The sequence below is a fragment of the Monodelphis domestica genome, chromosome 5 (assembly GCF_027887165.1).
Source record: "Monodelphis domestica isolate mMonDom1 chromosome 5, mMonDom1.pri, whole genome shotgun sequence".
Lineage (NCBI taxonomy): Eukaryota > Metazoa > Chordata > Mammalia > Didelphimorphia > Didelphidae > Monodelphis > Monodelphis domestica.
This window is the reverse complement of record NC_077231.1, coordinates 13,647,382-13,664,513: the sequence shown is the minus strand read 5'-3', so window position 1 is coordinate 13,664,513 and position 17,132 is coordinate 13,647,382. Positions and strand designations below refer to the sequence as shown.

Sequence of the window (17,132 nt, the reverse complement as noted above, 5' to 3'; positions counted from 1 at the left end):
TGATTACCTCCACACACATCCCCACACACACATCCTTATCTAATGGCATAAAATGGGCCAGTCTGTTGCCCGAGTCTTGGGGTACCTTATTCCTTTACCAGACTAGAGACTTTCTGAGGGCAGAGGCTGGGGCTCCTCTACAGGGACTGGCATTTATGTAAAAGGAACCCCAGCTTCAGCTAAGATTTTAGACAAAGTGCTCCCATTCTCCAAGTGACACTCAGTTTCCCCTTCTGAAAAATGGAGGAAATAGACTACACAAAGGTTCCTGCAGCTCTAAAGCCTATGACTGACTTGTGAAAACTTTGGTCAGGCTCATTACTTCAGTCTCCTCACTTCTAAAATGGGTATGAGAATCCCACTCCAACCTGAGGAGTAATTTAACAGAACCAGACCTCCTTTACACCTCTCAGCACAAGGCTCTGCTCTTAATAAATGCTTGAAGAGGAGGGGGAAGCTAAGTGACTCAGAGGATTGAGAGCCAGGCCCAGAGATGGAAGGTCCTGGGTTCAAATATGGCCTCAGACATGTCTTAATTGTGTCCCTGTGGGCAAGTCACTTAATCCCCCATCACCTGGCTCACGGGAGAAGACAATAAGCAAAAATCTCTGTCCAGACAAGTTATAGGCAGGGTAAACTGGAGATGAATTGATAGAGGGGAGATTGGGAATTAAGAGACTAGAATTAGGAGGACTGGGAAAGATGGAATTTTAGTTGGTACCTAAAGGAAGTTGGAGAAGTCAGGAGACAGAACATTACCTGGGGAATAGCCAGAGAAAATGGCCAAAGCCCAGAGACAAAGGGTCTTGTTTGTGGAACAGCCAAGAGGCCAGTGTTAGTGGATGGGAGAGGACAAGGTGTGAGAATGCTGGAGAGATGGAAAGGAGACAAGTTATAAAGGTTTTGAAAACATCCAATTTCATTTGATTTGTGTGGGTTTGTTTTTTATCCTGTTCCCATTAGTTTTTCAGTTGACTCTCTAGGGCTTTCTAACTAAACCATCATATTATCTGCAAAAAATTAAAATATTGTTCCCCATTGCCTAGGCTTATTTCCATATATTTTCTTGTCTTATTGCCATGGGTGGCCTTTCTAGGACTCCTCTAAATAGTAATAGTGATCATGGACAGCCTTATTTTACTCCTGATTTTATTGGAAAGACTTCTACTTCATTTAGAAAAATACTACTTATCATCTTGAGAGTAAAAGCTCCATTTATTCCTTTGCTTTTTAGTAGTTTTTTTAACAGGAATGGAAGTTAAAATTTGTCAAAAGCTTTTCCAAAAATTTTGATCTAATATATGATTTTTTCTGGTGTTGTTATTAATATCAATTATGTTTATATTAAAGCAGCCCTACATTCCTGATATAAATTCTAGCCTAGTTTTGGTGTGATATGATATGTGACTGTAGTCTCTTTGCTATTTTATTTTAAAACTTTGCATCAATATTCATTAGAAATATTGGTTTGTTATTTTGACTCTCCCTGATCTAGACATCAAGACTATATTTATGTCAGAAGGAATTTAGTAGGATCACTTCTTTTCCTTTATTTTTTTTTTCCGTTTGTGTGGTATTAATATTGTTTTTTAAATGTTTGGTAGAATTTGTTTATAAATCAATATGGTCCTGAATTGTTTCCTTTGGGAAGTAGATGGTTTTTTGATTTGTTCCCATGCTACTTCTCATAAGCCTAAGATATGTTTGAATATTTCCCTATTGATTACTAAAACTGCAGTATGCCTATTATTAAATAACTCTGAGCCCCCAACCCAGGTTACTATTCATTTAACAAACCAAAGAAATCTTTCTGGTAAGGAATTTGGTAACCTCTATATATCAAAAGTCTTCATTTCCTAGGCTTAAAATATCAAAATTTCCATCTATACAATCTATTTAAGATGTAAATAATAAAAAAATATGAATAATACAACAATTTATAATGTTATAGCTAAGAGAAAGATCATATCCAGAGTGTACAACCACCACTGTTAATCTTTGTTTTAACCCTGTACATTCCATCTTAGAATCAATATTCTGTATCGGTTCCAAGGCAGAAGAGTGGTAAGGGATAGACAATGGAGGTTTTAAGTGACTTGCCCAAGGTCACATAGCTGGGAAGTGTCTGAGGCCAGATTTGAACCAAGGACCTCCCATCTCTAGCTCTGGCTCTATCCACTGAGTCCCTTTCACCACTGTTATTTTTGACTTCTCCTTTCTTGTGAAATTCTGTGCCATTATTTAGCTGTGAAAATGAATGGCAGCCAAATTCTCTTAAGAATACTCTTTTATTTGCAATGTAAAGGTTAAACTCAGTCCTCTCAGAGAATAAGTTCTTTCCCTTGTTCTTGTCAGTCTCTGTTAGCATAAAGTTAACCTTCAGAACGACAATGTCTTTTTTTCTTCCCAAATAACAGCTAAACTTCAATCTCTGCAAATAGCAGGTACAAATCTGTCTTCTAGCTTGACTCCATAGTTAAAATTCAGACACTCTCCATAGATTCCCCAGTAGAGGTGGTTAAATCAATACTGTTCAGAACTGTTTTGCCTCTTAAAGTGACAGTCTACATGTACTGTACATCTGTGGAGAAAAGATTTAGATAAAGATTTCAGTCCTTTCCAATTCTCCGACCTCATTTGGGGTTTTCTTAGCAAAGATTCTGGAATAGTTTGCCATTTCCATCTCCAGTCCATTTTATAGACGAGGAAGCTGAGGCAAACAGGGTGACATGACTTTTCCAGAAACACATAGCTAGTAAAAGTGTCTGATGTCAGATTTTTAAAGATGAATCTTCCTGACGTCAGGCCAGTACCAGCTAACTGTGTGTATATGTGGGTTCCTGTAAAATCAGACCTGTGATATCATGGAAACATTGATGGATTGGGGGCCAAAGGAACCAGGCTCATGTGTCAAACCCTGGCTCTGTCCCTCATTTCCTTATGGCAGCAGACAAATTAATTGGCCCCTCCATATACCTACCTGTTTTTGAGGTCATAGTAGAAGTCATTGCATGGCTTCCGACCAATTTCTCAATCCATGATCCTGTCATTGAAATGGAAGCTGAATGACAACTTGTCTTAAATGTTGGGGAGAGGAATGACGAGATAGGTTGGGATAGGATTAGATGCCCCCGGAGGCCCCCCTTTCCACCTCTAAAGATTCATATAAACTGAGTCTTAAAGAGTGGATCTAGTTAGGAAACGTGGATTGGAAACTCAGCCCCTCTGTGCCTTCTTTTTCCTCATCTTTAAAATGGAGATGGTCATCTTGGGACCTTCTCTCTCTCCCATGAAGCATTTGTAGCTGGAGCCAGGTGTGCTGGGCCTCTGACCTCCAGCTAAGGTGTGCTGGGATGGGGAGGGGGCCACTCAGACCCACCTGCCTCCTCCTTACTTACATGAGCTCATCTTGCCCTCCGTCGTCCAGCTTCTTTGCTCTGATACAGCTGAAGGAAGCCATGGGCTTTCGGTGGACTCCAGGTCTGAGATACCTCAGAGCTGTCTTCTAGTTCCCTGGAAGAGGGAGCCTAGCAGCCAGTGGGGTTCCCTAGGTCACCCTTCTCAGACCTGGGGATAACCATTGAGCTCCAGAAGAGGGGAGCATGGATGAACTCACCGTCCACCCAGACATTCTCCATTTCTCCCTTCCCAAACTCTTAATCTTCAGCATGAAGAGTGAGTGGTGATCATCATCTTAATGGCGCTAATTAAAGATGGCACTCTGTTGCTGGTTAAGTTAGCAGCCCAAGAAAAGTAATTAAAAGATATAAGTGAAACAGCAATTAGAGGAACCAACAGCTCCATAATTGCTGCTAATTAATTTCTTTTTTTTTTTTTTAATTTTAATATTATTTTATTTGGTCGTTTTCATACATTATTCACTGGAAACAAAGATCGTTTTCTTTTCCTCCCCTCCCCCCCCCCCCCCCCCCCCCCCCCCGCCTTTCCCTCTCCCATAGCCGACGCATGATTCCACTGGTTATCACATGTGTTCTTGACTCGAACCCATTTCCCTGTTGTTGGAGTTTGCATTATAGTGTTCATTTAGAGTCTCTCCTCAGTCTTATCTCCTCCAACCCTGTGGTCGAGCAGTTGCTTTTCAGCGGTGTTTTTACTCCCACAGTTTATCCTCTGCTTGTGGGTAGTATTTTTTTTTTTTTAGATCCCTGCAGATTGTTCAGGGAAATTGCATTGATACTTATGGAGAAGTCCATCACCTTCGATTGTACCACAATGTATCAGTCTCTGTGTATAATGTTTTCCTGGTTCTGCTCCTTTCGCTCTGCATCACTTCCTGGAGGTTGTTCCAGTTCACATGGAATTCCTCCACTTTATTATTCCTTTTAGCACAATAATATTCCATCACCAACATATACCACAATTTGTTTAGCCATTCCCCAATTGAGGGGCATCCCCTCATTTTCCAATTTTTGGCCACCACAAAGAGCGCAGCTATGAATATTTTTGTACAAGTCTTTTTGTCCATTATCTCTTTGGGGTACAAGCCCAGCAGTGCTATGGCTGGATCAAAGGGCAGACAGTCTTTTATCGCCCTTTGGGCATAGTTCCAAATTGCCCTCCAGAATGGTTGGATCAATTCACAACTCCACCAGCAATGAATTAATGTCCCCACTTTGCCACATCCCCTCCAGCATTCATTACTTTGCATAGCTGTCATGTTAGCCAATCTGCTAGGTGTGAGATGATACCTCAGAGTTGTTTTGATTTGCATCTCTCTGATTATAAGAGATGTAGAGCACTTTTTCATGTGCTTATTAATAGTTTTGATTTCTTTGGCTGAGAATTGCCTGTTCATGTCCCTTGCCCATTTGTCAATTGGAGAATGGCTTGATTTTTTGTACAATTGATTTAGTTCTTTATAAATTTTAGTAATTAAACCCTTGTCAGAGGTTTTTATGAAGATTGTTTCCCAATTTGTTGCTACCCTTCTGATTTTGGTTACATTGGTTTTGTTTGTACAAAAACTTTTTAATTTGATGTAATCCAGATTATTTATTTTGCATTTTGTAATTCTTTCTAATTCTTGCTTGGTTTTGAAGTATTTCCCTTCCCAAAGGTCTGACATGTATACTATTCTGTGTTCGCCTAATTTTCTTATAGTTTCTTTCTTTATGTTCAAGTCATTCATCCATTTTGAATTTATCTTGGTGTAGGGTGTGAGGTGTTGATCTAAGCCTAATCTTTCCCACACTGTCCTCCAATTTTCCCAACAGTTTTTATGAAATAGTGGATTTTTGTCCCAAAAGCTGGGATCTTTGGGTTTGTCATATACTGTCTTGCTGAGGTTGCTTGCCCCCAGTCTATTCCACTGATCCTCCTTTCTGTCTCTTAGCCAGTACCAAATTGTTTTGATGACCGCTGCTTTATAATATAGTCTGAGATCTGGGACTGCAAGACCCCCTTCCTTTGTATTTTTTTTCATTAATTCCCTGGGTATCCTTGATCTTTTGTTTTTCCAAATGAACTTTGTTATGTTTTTTTCTAAATCAGTAAAAAAAATTTTTGGGAGTTCCATGGGTATGGCACTAAATAGATAGATGAGTTTGGGTAGGATGGTCATTTTTATTATATTGGCTCGTCCTACCCATGAGCAGTTAATGTTCTTCCAATTGTTCAAGTCTAGTTTTAGTTGTGTGGAAAGTGTTTTGTAGTTGTGTTCATATAGATCCTGTGTTTGTCTCGGGAGATAGATTCCTAAGTATTTTATTTTGTCTTGGGTAATTTTGAATGGGATTTCTCTTTCTAGTTCTTGCTGCTGAGCTGTGTTGGAATTATATAGAAATGCTGATGACTTATGTGGGTTTATTTTGTATCCTGCAACTTTGCTAAAGTTGTTGATTATTTCAATTAGCTTTTTGGTTGAATCTCTAGGATTCTTTAAGTAGACCATCATGTCATCTGCAAAGAGTGATAATTTGGTCTCCTCCTTGCCTATTTTGATGCCTTCAATTTCTTTTTCTTCTCTAATTGCTACTGCTAGTGTTTCTAATACAATGTCAAATAATAGAGGTGATAATGGGCATCCTTGTTTCACTCCTGATCTTAATGGGAATGGATTTAGTTTATCCCCATTGCAGATGATATTAGCTGATGGTTTTAGATATATACTGTTTATTATTTTTAGGAATGACCCTTCTATTCCTATGCTTTCTAGTGTTTTTAGTAGGAATGGGTGTTGTATTTTATCAAAGGCTTTTTCTGCATCTATTGAGATAATCATGTGATTCTTGTTGGTTTGCTTGTTGATGTGGTCAATTATGTGGATAGTTTTCCTAATGTTGAACCAGCCCTGCATCCCTGGTATGAATCCTACTTGATCATGGTGGATGACCCTTCTAATCACTTGCTGGAGTCTTTTTGCTAGTATCCTATTTAAGATTTTTGCATCTATATTCATTAGGGAGATTGGCCTATAGTTTTCTTTCTCTGTTTTTGGCCTGCCTGGCTTTGGAATTAGTACCATGCTTGTGTCATAAAAGGAGTTTGGTAGGACTCCCTCTTTGCTTATTATGTCGAATAGTTTGTGTAATATTGGGGTTAACTGTTCTCTGAATGTTTGATAGAATTCACTGGTGAATCCATCAGGCCCTGGGGATTTTTTCTTAGGCAGTTCTTTGATGGCTTGATGGATTTCAATTTCTGATATGGGATTATTTAAGAAAACTATTTCTTCTTCTGTTAGTCTAGGCAATTTATATTTTTGTAAATATTCATCCATATCACCTAGATTGGTAAATTTATTGCCATATAGTTGGGCAAAGTAGTTTTTAATGATTGCCTTAATTTCCTCTTCATTTGAGGTGAGATCCCCCTTTTCATCCTTGATGCTATTAATTTGCCTTTCTTCTTTCCTTTTTTTAATTAAATTAACCAGTACTTTGTCTATTTTGTCTGTTTTTTCAAAGTACCAGCTTCTAGTCTTGTTTATTAGCTCAATAGTTCTGTCACTTTCTATTTTATTAATTTCTCCCTTAATTTTTAGGATCTCTAGTATGGTTTTCTTCTGGGGGGTTTTAATTTGTTCATTCTCAAGTTTTTTGATTTGCATTTCCAATTCCTTGGTCTCTGTCCTCCCTAATTTGTTAATATATGCACTCAGGGATATGAATTTTCCTCTAAGTACTGCCTTGGCTGCATCCCATAAGGTTTGAAAGGATGTTTCACCGTTGTCATTTTCTTCAACGAAATTGTTAATTGTTTCTATGATTTCTTCTCTAACTAAATGGTTTTGGAGTATCATGTTATTTAATTTCCAATTAATTTTTGATTTGGGTCTCCATGTACCCTTGCCGATCAATATTTTAATTGCCTTGTGATCTGAAAAGGCTGCAGTTAATATTTCTGCTTTTCTGCATTTAAGTGCCATGTTTCTATGACCTAGTGTATGATCTATTTTTGTGAATGTGCCATGTGGTGCTGAAAAGAAGGTGTATTCTTTTTTGTCCCTATTTATTTTTCTCCATATGTCTATTAATTCTAATTTTTCTAAGATTTCATTCACCTCTTTTACCTCTTTCTTATTTATTTTTTGATTTGATTTATCTAAATTTGATAGTGGTTGGTTCAAGTCTCCCACTAATATGGTTTTACTGTCTAATTCCTCCTTCAATTCTCCTAGTTTCTCTATTAAAAATTTGGATGCTATACCATTTGGTGCATACATGTTGATTAGTGATATTTCCTCATTGTCTATACTTCCTTTTAGCAGAATATATTTACCTTCCCTGTCCCTTTTGATCAGGTCTATTTGTACTTTGGCTTTGTCAGATATCATGATTGCAACTCCTGCCTTCTTTCTATCGGTTGAGGCCCAAAAGGTCTTACTCCAACCTTTAATTCTAACCTTGTGAGTGTCAACCCGTCTCATATGTGTTTCTTGAAGACAACATATGGTAGGGTTTTGTGTTCTAATCCAATCTGCTATTTGTCTGCGTTTTATGGGTGAGTTCATCCCATTCACGTTCAAAGTTATGATTGTTATTTGTGGATTCGCTGGCATTTTGATGTCTTCCCCTAGTTCTGACCTTTCTTCTTTAGCTTTCTCCTTTTGAACCAGTGATTTACTTTAGGTCAGTCCCCCTAGTCCCCTCCCTTGAGATGCTTCCCTTTCTAGCCCCTCCCTTTTTATGCTCCCTTCCCCTCCCCCCTCTCCTTCCCTCCCTTTTTGTGCTCCCTCCCCCCTCCCCCTCCTTAATTTTCCTTTCTTTCTTGCCCTAATGGATAAGATAGAATTCAGGATCCCACTGGATCTAGATGTTCTTCCCTCTCAGATTTGATTTCACTGAGAGTAAGGTTTAAGTACTTCCACTTCACGCTCTCTTCCTCTCCTTCTCATATGAGAGTTCTTCCCCTCCCCTTCCCATGTGTATCTTTATATGGGAAAGTTTATTCTATTGATTCCCCCCCTATTTCTTGAAGTTAATCTTAGTATTATCTCGGTTCCCCCCTCCCTTTTCCTTTTTTTGCCCCAACTTTCCCCAAATCTTCTTGATTCCCCAATCTTTCCCTATGCATGTTTCTTCTAACTACTCTTATGATGATACAATTTATGAGAGTTACACAAAACATTTTCCCCACATATTAATATATATAATTAGATGTAAATGTAGTCCTTATAGAAGAGAGTTTGACTTAAAGAGAAAGATAAGATTTATCTCCTTTTCCCTTTCTTTCATATTTACCTTTTCATGTTTCTCTTGCTTTCTGTGCTTGGATATCGAACTTTCCACAGAGCTCTGGTCTTTTCTTAGCAAATGCTTGGAAATCTTCTATTTTGTTGAATGCCCATACTTTCCCCTGGAAGTATATAGTCAGTTTTGCTGGGTAGTTGATTCTTGGTTGGAGACCCAGCTCTCTTGCCTTTCTAAATATCGTGTTCCATGCTTTGCGGTCTCTTAGTGTGTTAGCCGCTAAGTCATGTGTGATCCTTATGGGAGCCCCCTTGTATCTGAAGCTCTTCTTCTTGGCTTCTTGTAGGATTTTCTCCTTTACTTGGAAGCTCTTGAATTTGGCAATTACATTCCTAGGCGTTGTCTTTTGGGGATTTAGTATAGAAGGTGTTCTATGAATCCTTTCTATTTCTATTTTGCCCCCTTGCTCCAGAACGTGGGGGCAATTTTCTTTTATAATCTCCTCTAGAATAAAATCCAATTTGTTGTTTACCTCTGGTTTTTCTGGGAGACCGATGATACGGAGATTTTCTCGTCTTCCTCTGTTCTCCAGGTCCGTGACCTTCTCAGTGAGATATTTTCTGTTTTCTTCCAATTCATTAATTGTTTGGGTTTGCTTTATTGATTCTTGCTGTTTTATCATCTCACTTTCTTCGAGGTCCTTAATTCTGGTCATTAGGGACTGGATTTGCTTTTCAGCCTTGTCTGCCCTTGTATTGGCTGCTTCGAGTTCTTTTTCCAATTGAGCAGTCTTATCTGTCAGACAGCTGATCTCTTTCTCCCATTTTTCTTTCCAGAAGGTTTCCATCTTTTGGATAAGTTCCAGTTTGAGATCTTCCAGAGCTTGTTGATAGTTTCCATTTTGGGAGGCGTGTTCTGAATTTTTTTGGATTTCCTCTTCATTCTCCTCTTTCCCTTGGGTACTTCCACCATAAAAGTTTTCAATAGTCACTTTTTTCCCTTTCTTCCTGGAGGCTTGATTTTGGGCCATGTGAGCCATCCCTTTGGTGGTTTTATTTCCCTTTCCTTTTTGGTCTGGGGTCTGGGTTATAAGAGTGGTTTTTCTGTGAATTTAGGTTGCTTCAGACTAGTTCTTCCCAGCCTCCGAGCCCAGGTATTCAGCTCCGCCCAGATAATCCGTGCGCCTTGTTCAGCGCAGCCCGCCCGAAGTCCGCTGGCTTCTCCAGTGAAAGCGCCCTGAGACGTTTTTTCCTGGCAGTCCCCAGATCCCAAGGACCCTGGAGTGCCCCCCCAGACAGAGACGCTCCCCACTCACTCGCTGTCCCGGTGAGCGCTCAGGTAGCTCACTCTGGTTTAGTGGGGGAGGTGGGGTGGGGGAAGGGCGGCTCAGTTCACTTTTCTGTGCAAGCTTTTCCTTCTTATTTTAGTGTGGAAATGTTCAAGCCCCACGTACCTTTGCCTCTGTGGGGTACTGGGGAGTCCTTCTGTTCCTCCAAATGTGATTTTATGCTCCTTTGATGTAGTCTATTTCGTTCGGTGCTGGGGAGAGGAAACGTGCCGCGTCTAGATTGCAGCCATGATTACCCGGAAGTCTCTGCTAATTAATTTCTAATCATAGATTAAGTTGATGAAATGTTGAAGAGTCCCCTGTAAATCTGGGAGCACAGCTCTTAGGTGCCAAGAGACAGAAAGAACACACACAGATTAAGCACCTACTGTATGCAGAGCTGTGTTGGAGAGACAAAGTTTTTTGGACCAGATGTTATCACCTAGCTCTTATAGAAGACCCAACAAGGCCTGGAACATAGTAGGTACTTAATGCTATCCCAACTTGATACAATTGATAGAGAGGGAGCAGACAGGGTAGGATAATGTCAGAGCATCACAATCGGGGTCAAGGAAGGCTTCATGGATCAGATGCTTGTTGGGTTGAAATTTGAACAATGAGGAACCCAAACTAGAATGGGGGGTCAGATCCCCTTTAGTCCAGCCTTGTGGTGGTCCTAAAGACACTGAGACCCAGAGAGGGTCCCCAAGCTCTCATTAGAGGCAGAGCTGAGACTTGAACTCATGACTCCCAGTTCAACCCTCTCTACCACACCACTCCATACTGTCCTCTGCTGCCTTCCTCCTTTAATGCTTCCTTGCATCTTGGAGGCAACCCCAAAGACCTTCCTGGGCAGCTATTGCCAAGTTTCAGAAGGTCTCCAGCGGGAGATGGAAGATTGCTAAGCTGGAAAAGCTTTGAAGAAGATGGTGGCTCAGAATGGTCTAGCCGCTTGTCTCAGATTACAGAGCAAATCAGTTGGCAAAGCCAAAACTAGAAACTAGAACAGAAAGCCTTTTGTCCTTGATGCTGAGTTTGGGGAGATTATATTGGTGATGATAATAAGGATAACAGGCATTTCTCTATCCCTGAAGGTCTGCAAAGGCATGCAAATACATGACCCTGTGAGGCTGAGATTGTGGTCATATTATTTCCATTTTGTAGATGAGAAAACTGAGGCTGCCTGTGGGTAACTTGCCTGGAGGAACATAGCTTATTAAGACCCCTGCCTTGGTCTCCTGACTCTGAAACCACCTCTTCATCCCCAAGCCATGATTATCTTGCATCTCAAGACTCCTTCCTTTGCCTTGTATTTCTTTTGAGGGCCCAGGAATGGGTGGGATGGGGTGGAGTGGGTCTTCTTCCTGCATCATTTCAGGAGTTCTCCTGGCTAATAACTGGTCCATTTTTTCCCCCTCTCCTTTCCAGCATCAGAGACAAAAATAAAGGTGAGCTCATCCCGCCAGTCATGAAGGAGACTGTGACCTACCTGAAAGCCAAAGGTGAGAGCTGGGGCAATCCTGTAAGGGACGATTCAGCCCCAAAGGGAGCTGAGGGACAAGAGACAGCGTGGTGAAGGCAGTGGAGAGTGCTGGGACATCTCCAGGTCTCTGAACTCCTAAAGTCCTTTCCTTGAAGCCCCCCAGAAAAGAGAGAGGCAGAGACTCTGAGAGAGGAGAGAAACAGGAAAGGAGAGGACAGAGACCCCATTACCTAGTATGGGGGTTATTTGTTTATAACCTTAAGAGGTGCACAAAGCTCCTTGAAGGCAGTTTCATGAAGGTGGTTTCATGTTTGTCTTATATCCTCAGGCTTGGCATCTGGTTGAAAAATCAGTGCTGTTCACCTATGGCGCCTAAATGGTCTAGTGCCAGGGGTGCTGGGGTGGCTCAGAGATGACTGCTCCCTTCCCCCTCTCCATTTTTTGCATGCTCTGCCCCTCTGTCTAGCCAGCCAATGTGAGCATTTCTCTATTCTCCTGGGTAATAGGAGGGGGGCAGGGAGCTCACAAACAGCCTGATGTTGCGATTTGGGCACATGATATTAGAAAATGTTTGCCAACACTGGTCTAGTGGATAGAGTCCAGAAGACTTGAATTCAAATCCTGCCTCAGAAGCTGGGCAAGTTACTTAACTTTCTTCTTTTTTAACTTGGCTTTAGTTAGCTCATGTCTAAAATGAAGGGGGCTAGGAGAGGGGTTCAGGGCTCTCTTGTCCCTCCCAGCCTCTGAAATCCTGTGAGCTTTTGTATCCCTCTGTGGTCCTCTCAATGGGGTCATCCCTCATCCATTCACAATGTGCTATAGATGGTTGTACACAAGCGGAGTAAAATGTAACTTGGGGAGGGGGAGCCCCTAGTCGCTTCAGACTCATCTCTGCTCCCTGATCCTCTGGGATGTTGGCCAAATCCTCCCCAGAGGAAGTCCAACCTTCAGGTCTTTGGGTCTGAGCAGCTATTCATCTCCTTTCACCCCCCTCACAGAGACCTTTGGAGCTGGGTGGATAGCCCTGGGTCAGATAGGGTTTTCCTGTGTTGTCTTGTGTAGTTCTGGTGGTCTATGGTTCGTATCAAGACCTCTGAAAGCGGGCCATTTGTAAGACTGCCAGGGTAGGGAGCTCCCCACCCCAAGAAGCAGCCAAGCCCTAGTGTGTGTTGGATGGACATTTTTCTGGTGCTCTCTGATGGATGGCCTCTGATAATGATCAGAGACAGTCCAAGCATAAATCTTCTCCCTTCGTTTCCTAGTCATGCTCGTATCATTGATGTCGTCTCGCTCCCTCCCGGCCTTTGATCTCTTTTGGTCCTTCCTGGGGGGCCTCACAGATCAATTGAGGGCAGAGAACGACATGTTTTATATTAACTGGGACAGAAAGTGGGTTAAAGGGACTCATTGAAGGAAGCCTGGAAAGATGAGTGGATAGTGCATTGTAGAGAGCTTGAAATTCCTGGCACTAGAGAGCCATGGAAGGCTCTTGAAGAGGATGGGGAAAGGTGGTCGAATCTACGCTTTAGATACTGTTATCAGTTTGGCAGCCAAACCAGAGAGGGAAGAAATGAAGGAGACACTCAGTCCTCGGCTCAGTCTGTTCTTGGAACATTGAGTCCCACCAGCAGACCCTTCAGGAGTCCTAGGGAGGCACCATCAAGAAACACAGACCAACCACTTCTCTGGGTATTTTTAACAACTGTTACAAGACAGAACCTATTGCTGAGAAACAGAGAGGGAGGGAAGCTCTCAAACAGCTCACAGGAGAACTGGGTCATCCATATTGTGTGATCTGCAGCATTCCCCCTCCAGATCTGCTTGAACCAGAACTGCTGGGTTTTGCTGCCCCAGGCCTTTCACTGAGGAACAATCTCCCTCCCTCCCTGGAGACTAGCCATCCCCTGTCACCGAGGACAGAAAAAGAGGGACCGGAAGGAAAAGTGCGTTGGCCATACTAATGAACACCAACTGGATCTGGCTTCTGCCCCTAGTCTCTTACGGAAGGAAGGCTAGGAGAGCCGAGGCTTTGAGAGTCCTTATTCCTTGTTCTAAGTCTCTTTTTTGTCGTGTCCTGTTTGCCTGAGAAGAACAGAAACTCTCATCTTTCTAATAAATAGCCCTTTGTGTTCAGGAGAGCACTGGTGAAGTACTGTAGAAAGGGCTCTGCAGAAGACTGAGGCCAGCTAACTCGCCCCTCGCCCTCCCCTTTGCCCTTGCTGCACTTGTGAGGGGGTCCCCATGAGGAGATGATGAAGAAGGTGCATCTAGCAGAAACCCAGGAAGAGGCCTCCTATTGCTTAGTTATTCTGAGATTACTCTCTTGGGGTAATACGTCTTCAGAACACCATCAGTGGCAGCACCCTGGAGACTCAGCCCCATGTGAATTCACTGGGTTATTCTCTTGTGGCCTGTGGGCCAGGTCCCTTCCCTTGTCTAGATCTCAGTTTACTCATCTGTCAGATGAAGGGTGACCAGGGTGAGCCTCCAAGCTCTCTTCCAGTTGTAAGCCCTGTGGTTCTGGGTCTTGTCCAAAAGAAAGAGCTAAAAAGCATCAGAGCCAAAACCTGGCCTCTTCTCAAGGGGGGAGCATGTGTATCAATGGTGGTCATGGTGGTTACTAGTATTATTATCTCCTGGCCCTTAGAACAGGGGGTGTCAGGGCTGGGAGGAGCCTTAGAACAGAGGGTATCAGGACTAGATGAAATTTCAGCACAATGAAAATCCAAGCTCGTGGCAGGAGGAAAGCTGGGCAGTCCCCCCTCCATTTACCTTGCAGATGGGAATCTGAGTAAATCTCTGAGCAGATCAGCAGATTTCCCCAACATGGGAAGTTCTCCCCTAGGATTGGCCAGAATCCAAAACAGCTCAGCATTACGTGTTTCCCACTCTCTTTAGAGACTCGCCTGTTGCTCCATTTGCCCCTCCACACATACAGATTCTCATGTTCCCTAGCCCTGAGGTCCTCCAAGTGGGCACTCGCTTCCCCATACACACGAGAAGGTTTAGGGTTCCTTCTTGCAATGGACTCCTCAGAGGCCTGGAGCTCCCCAGGTCCTTCCAGCTTTGGGGATGCACAGGGAGGCAGTTGGTATAGAGGAAGGAGTCCTGCCTTGTGCACTCAGCTTCCTGTGTGACCTTCTACAAGCTTCTTCCCATCCTTGGGCCAGTTTCCTCCTCACTAAGGTCATGCCACTTTGGGATTGTCCCTGGGATTTTGTGACCTGTCAAAGGAGCATCATGACACTCAACCCTATGGATGTCCCTTTGGATACAGAATGCCTGGGCTGGGCTGGTTATTCATCCATATTAATGAGTAATCACGTTTGTCTGTGCCAGCATCCTCAGGCTCACTGCCTAGGCAGGGGCGTCTCTTATTCCTTTGTTGAGTTAGGCCCCCTTCTTAGCCCTGGTAACCCCTGTATCATCTCAGTCTTGGCCTCAGGGATGGTCCTCAGTCTCCTTCTGGACCACTGGCTGCAGATAGGGTTGCGAACAGGGAGGTTTGGCCATCTTCTTCATTCGGGGTCTTCCTCCCGCAGGCCTCCACTCTGAGGGCCTCTTCCGAAGGTCAGCCAGCGTCCAGACCATTAAGGAGATCCAGAGACTGTATAACCAAGGTGAGTCTCCCTCTTCCTTCGCCCCGATGGACGCAATCCTATGCCGGGAGCACAATAGTGTTCAGAGCAGGGATGTTTAGCTTTGCCAAGAGAACACATAGGAAGCCGTGAAGCTCATCATGGTAGATGGATTAGAATTGTTCTGTTTGGCCATGAGGGCAGAACCAGGTCCATCTGGGGGAGGTACGTGGAGGTGGATTTGGACCCAAAGGACTTCTAGTTCCTTAAGTTACAGGATGGCAAGAAGGACTGCCTCTACTTCTCCTGTTCTCTTCTCCTTTGTCTTGTCTTCCTCTCTCTCTGTACAAGCATTAATGTCATTAGTCCTCATCTGACGGTCATTTTTCTGTGACAAAGCATTGTAGCAGGAGGTCCTGGAACAGGATAGCTCTCCATATCGGACCAAGCTGACCAGCATTCTCTACATTAGCTCAGCCAAAGGATTTACTCAAGATACTAGCTGAGGGTTGATGGAAAATCATTAATGATGGGGAAATATTCTAAATTAATTAGTCAAATAAAATTTTCAAATTAAAAAAAAGAAATGAGTCATTTGTAAGTGATTCTGGTCAGGGGGATGGGGATGATGGTCTTTGGATGAGGGTCCTGCTCCCCAGGAGCCGCCTCTTTGGGGAATTTGATCTCTTTTTGTCAATAGGAAAGCCTGTGAATTTTGATGACTACAATGATATCCACATCCCAGCGGTTATCCTAAAGACATTCCTTCGAGAGCTTCCTCAGCCACTGCTGACCTTTGAAGCCTATGAACAGATCCTGGCAATCACCAGTGAGTACTGCGTGGTAGCCCCATCTGGGCATCCACCTGGGCTGGCATATCTGGCCCCTGCTTGGCGCCTGCCTTAGTCTGTGTCCTGGGGGCTTCAGGCAAATTTCTGGGGCCAAACTTTGGATTCTCTGAGACATCTTGCTGCAGTTTCTGCCTCTGGCTATTTGACTGCAGTGTCCTGCCCCCACCTGCCAGTCTCTTTCCTCCAGGCTGAATGTCCCTAGTTATATCCTCCTGCTGCCACTGACTCTTGTGCCCCGGCCTCCACTTCATCACCCCTTGCTGGGCTCTGGGGACACAGAGGCAAAAATGAGACAGTTCTTGCCTCAGAGAGACTTAAGTTAAATCAAGGAAACAATACGTGCACTGATGAAGTCATTCAATCCCTTTGCTCAGTGTTCTGTGCGTTGAAGGCCATTTTCATGGCTCATCCTCCATCTCCTCCTAAAGGTACCAACTGGCTGGCTCAAATTCTGCCCGGCTGTGTGGTCTGGGCTGAAGTAGCTTCTTTAAAATGGGGAGAAAAATCCTTTCTTGAGCCACTTCAGTAACATGAATGGCATCAACATTCTGGGGACACCATAAAGTGCCCATGTCAGCTGCTGACTAATAATGATGTTTGAGTCTCTCTGCTTTCAGCATCACCAGTGACCAGGCTTCATGCCTGTCTGACACACAGAGTCTAAAAATGTTTGTCAACTGACTTCCTGACTGCTTTTGCCCTTCTAGGTGTAGAGAGCAGCCTGCGGGTGACTCGCTGCAAGGAGATTATTGGGAGCCTTCCGGAACACAATTATGCCATTCTTAAGTACCTCATGGACTTTCTACACATGGTGAGGAGAGGGCAGTGAGTAGGCCGGGCCAGAACAAAGACCAGAGCTCTGGGAACATTGTCCTATAGCATCTGGGGGAAGGACAGACAGACAGAGTGGGAGGCAGAGGAGATAAAAAGAGGGGGAGACAGAAAAAGAGGAGAAAAAAGAGAGGGAAAGGGAGATGGGAGGAGAGGGAGGACGATAGAGAATTCTTCAAATAGTCTCCCTCCATCATTGCCTCACCCACCATCCCATCCCACCCTATCCCTTAGTAGGAACTCTTCTCTCAGGAGGAAAACTGTTTTTTTTCCTAACTCACCCCAGCCCTTTCTCCCTTCACCCTTTCCCCATACTCTTTCTCCCCTTCCTTCCTTTTTTCTCTATTTACTCCTCCCCCATTACTTCTTTCCTTCTCCCCATCACTTTCTCCCCTCCCTCCCTCTCTGTTT

At 43.3% G+C, this 17,132-nt stretch overlaps 1 protein-coding gene across 3 annotated transcripts in view; it reads left to right on the top strand.

Annotated features, from left to right (window-relative positions):
• Positions 1–17,132, top strand: part of ARHGAP8 (Rho GTPase activating protein 8) — a 40,975-nt gene that overhangs the window by 17,887 nt on the left and 5,956 nt on the right. For all 3 annotated transcript variants that reach the window (XM_007505966.3, XM_007505965.3, NM_001204413.1), the window contains 4 exons: positions 11,407–11,480; positions 15,004–15,081; positions 15,740–15,868; positions 16,598–16,701. In XM_007505966.3, coding sequence (XP_007506028.1) covers positions 11,407–11,480; positions 15,004–15,081; positions 15,740–15,868; positions 16,598–16,701 — 385 coding nt within the window. The remainder of the gene's footprint in view (positions 1–11,406; positions 11,481–15,003; positions 15,082–15,739; positions 15,869–16,597; positions 16,702–17,132) is intronic.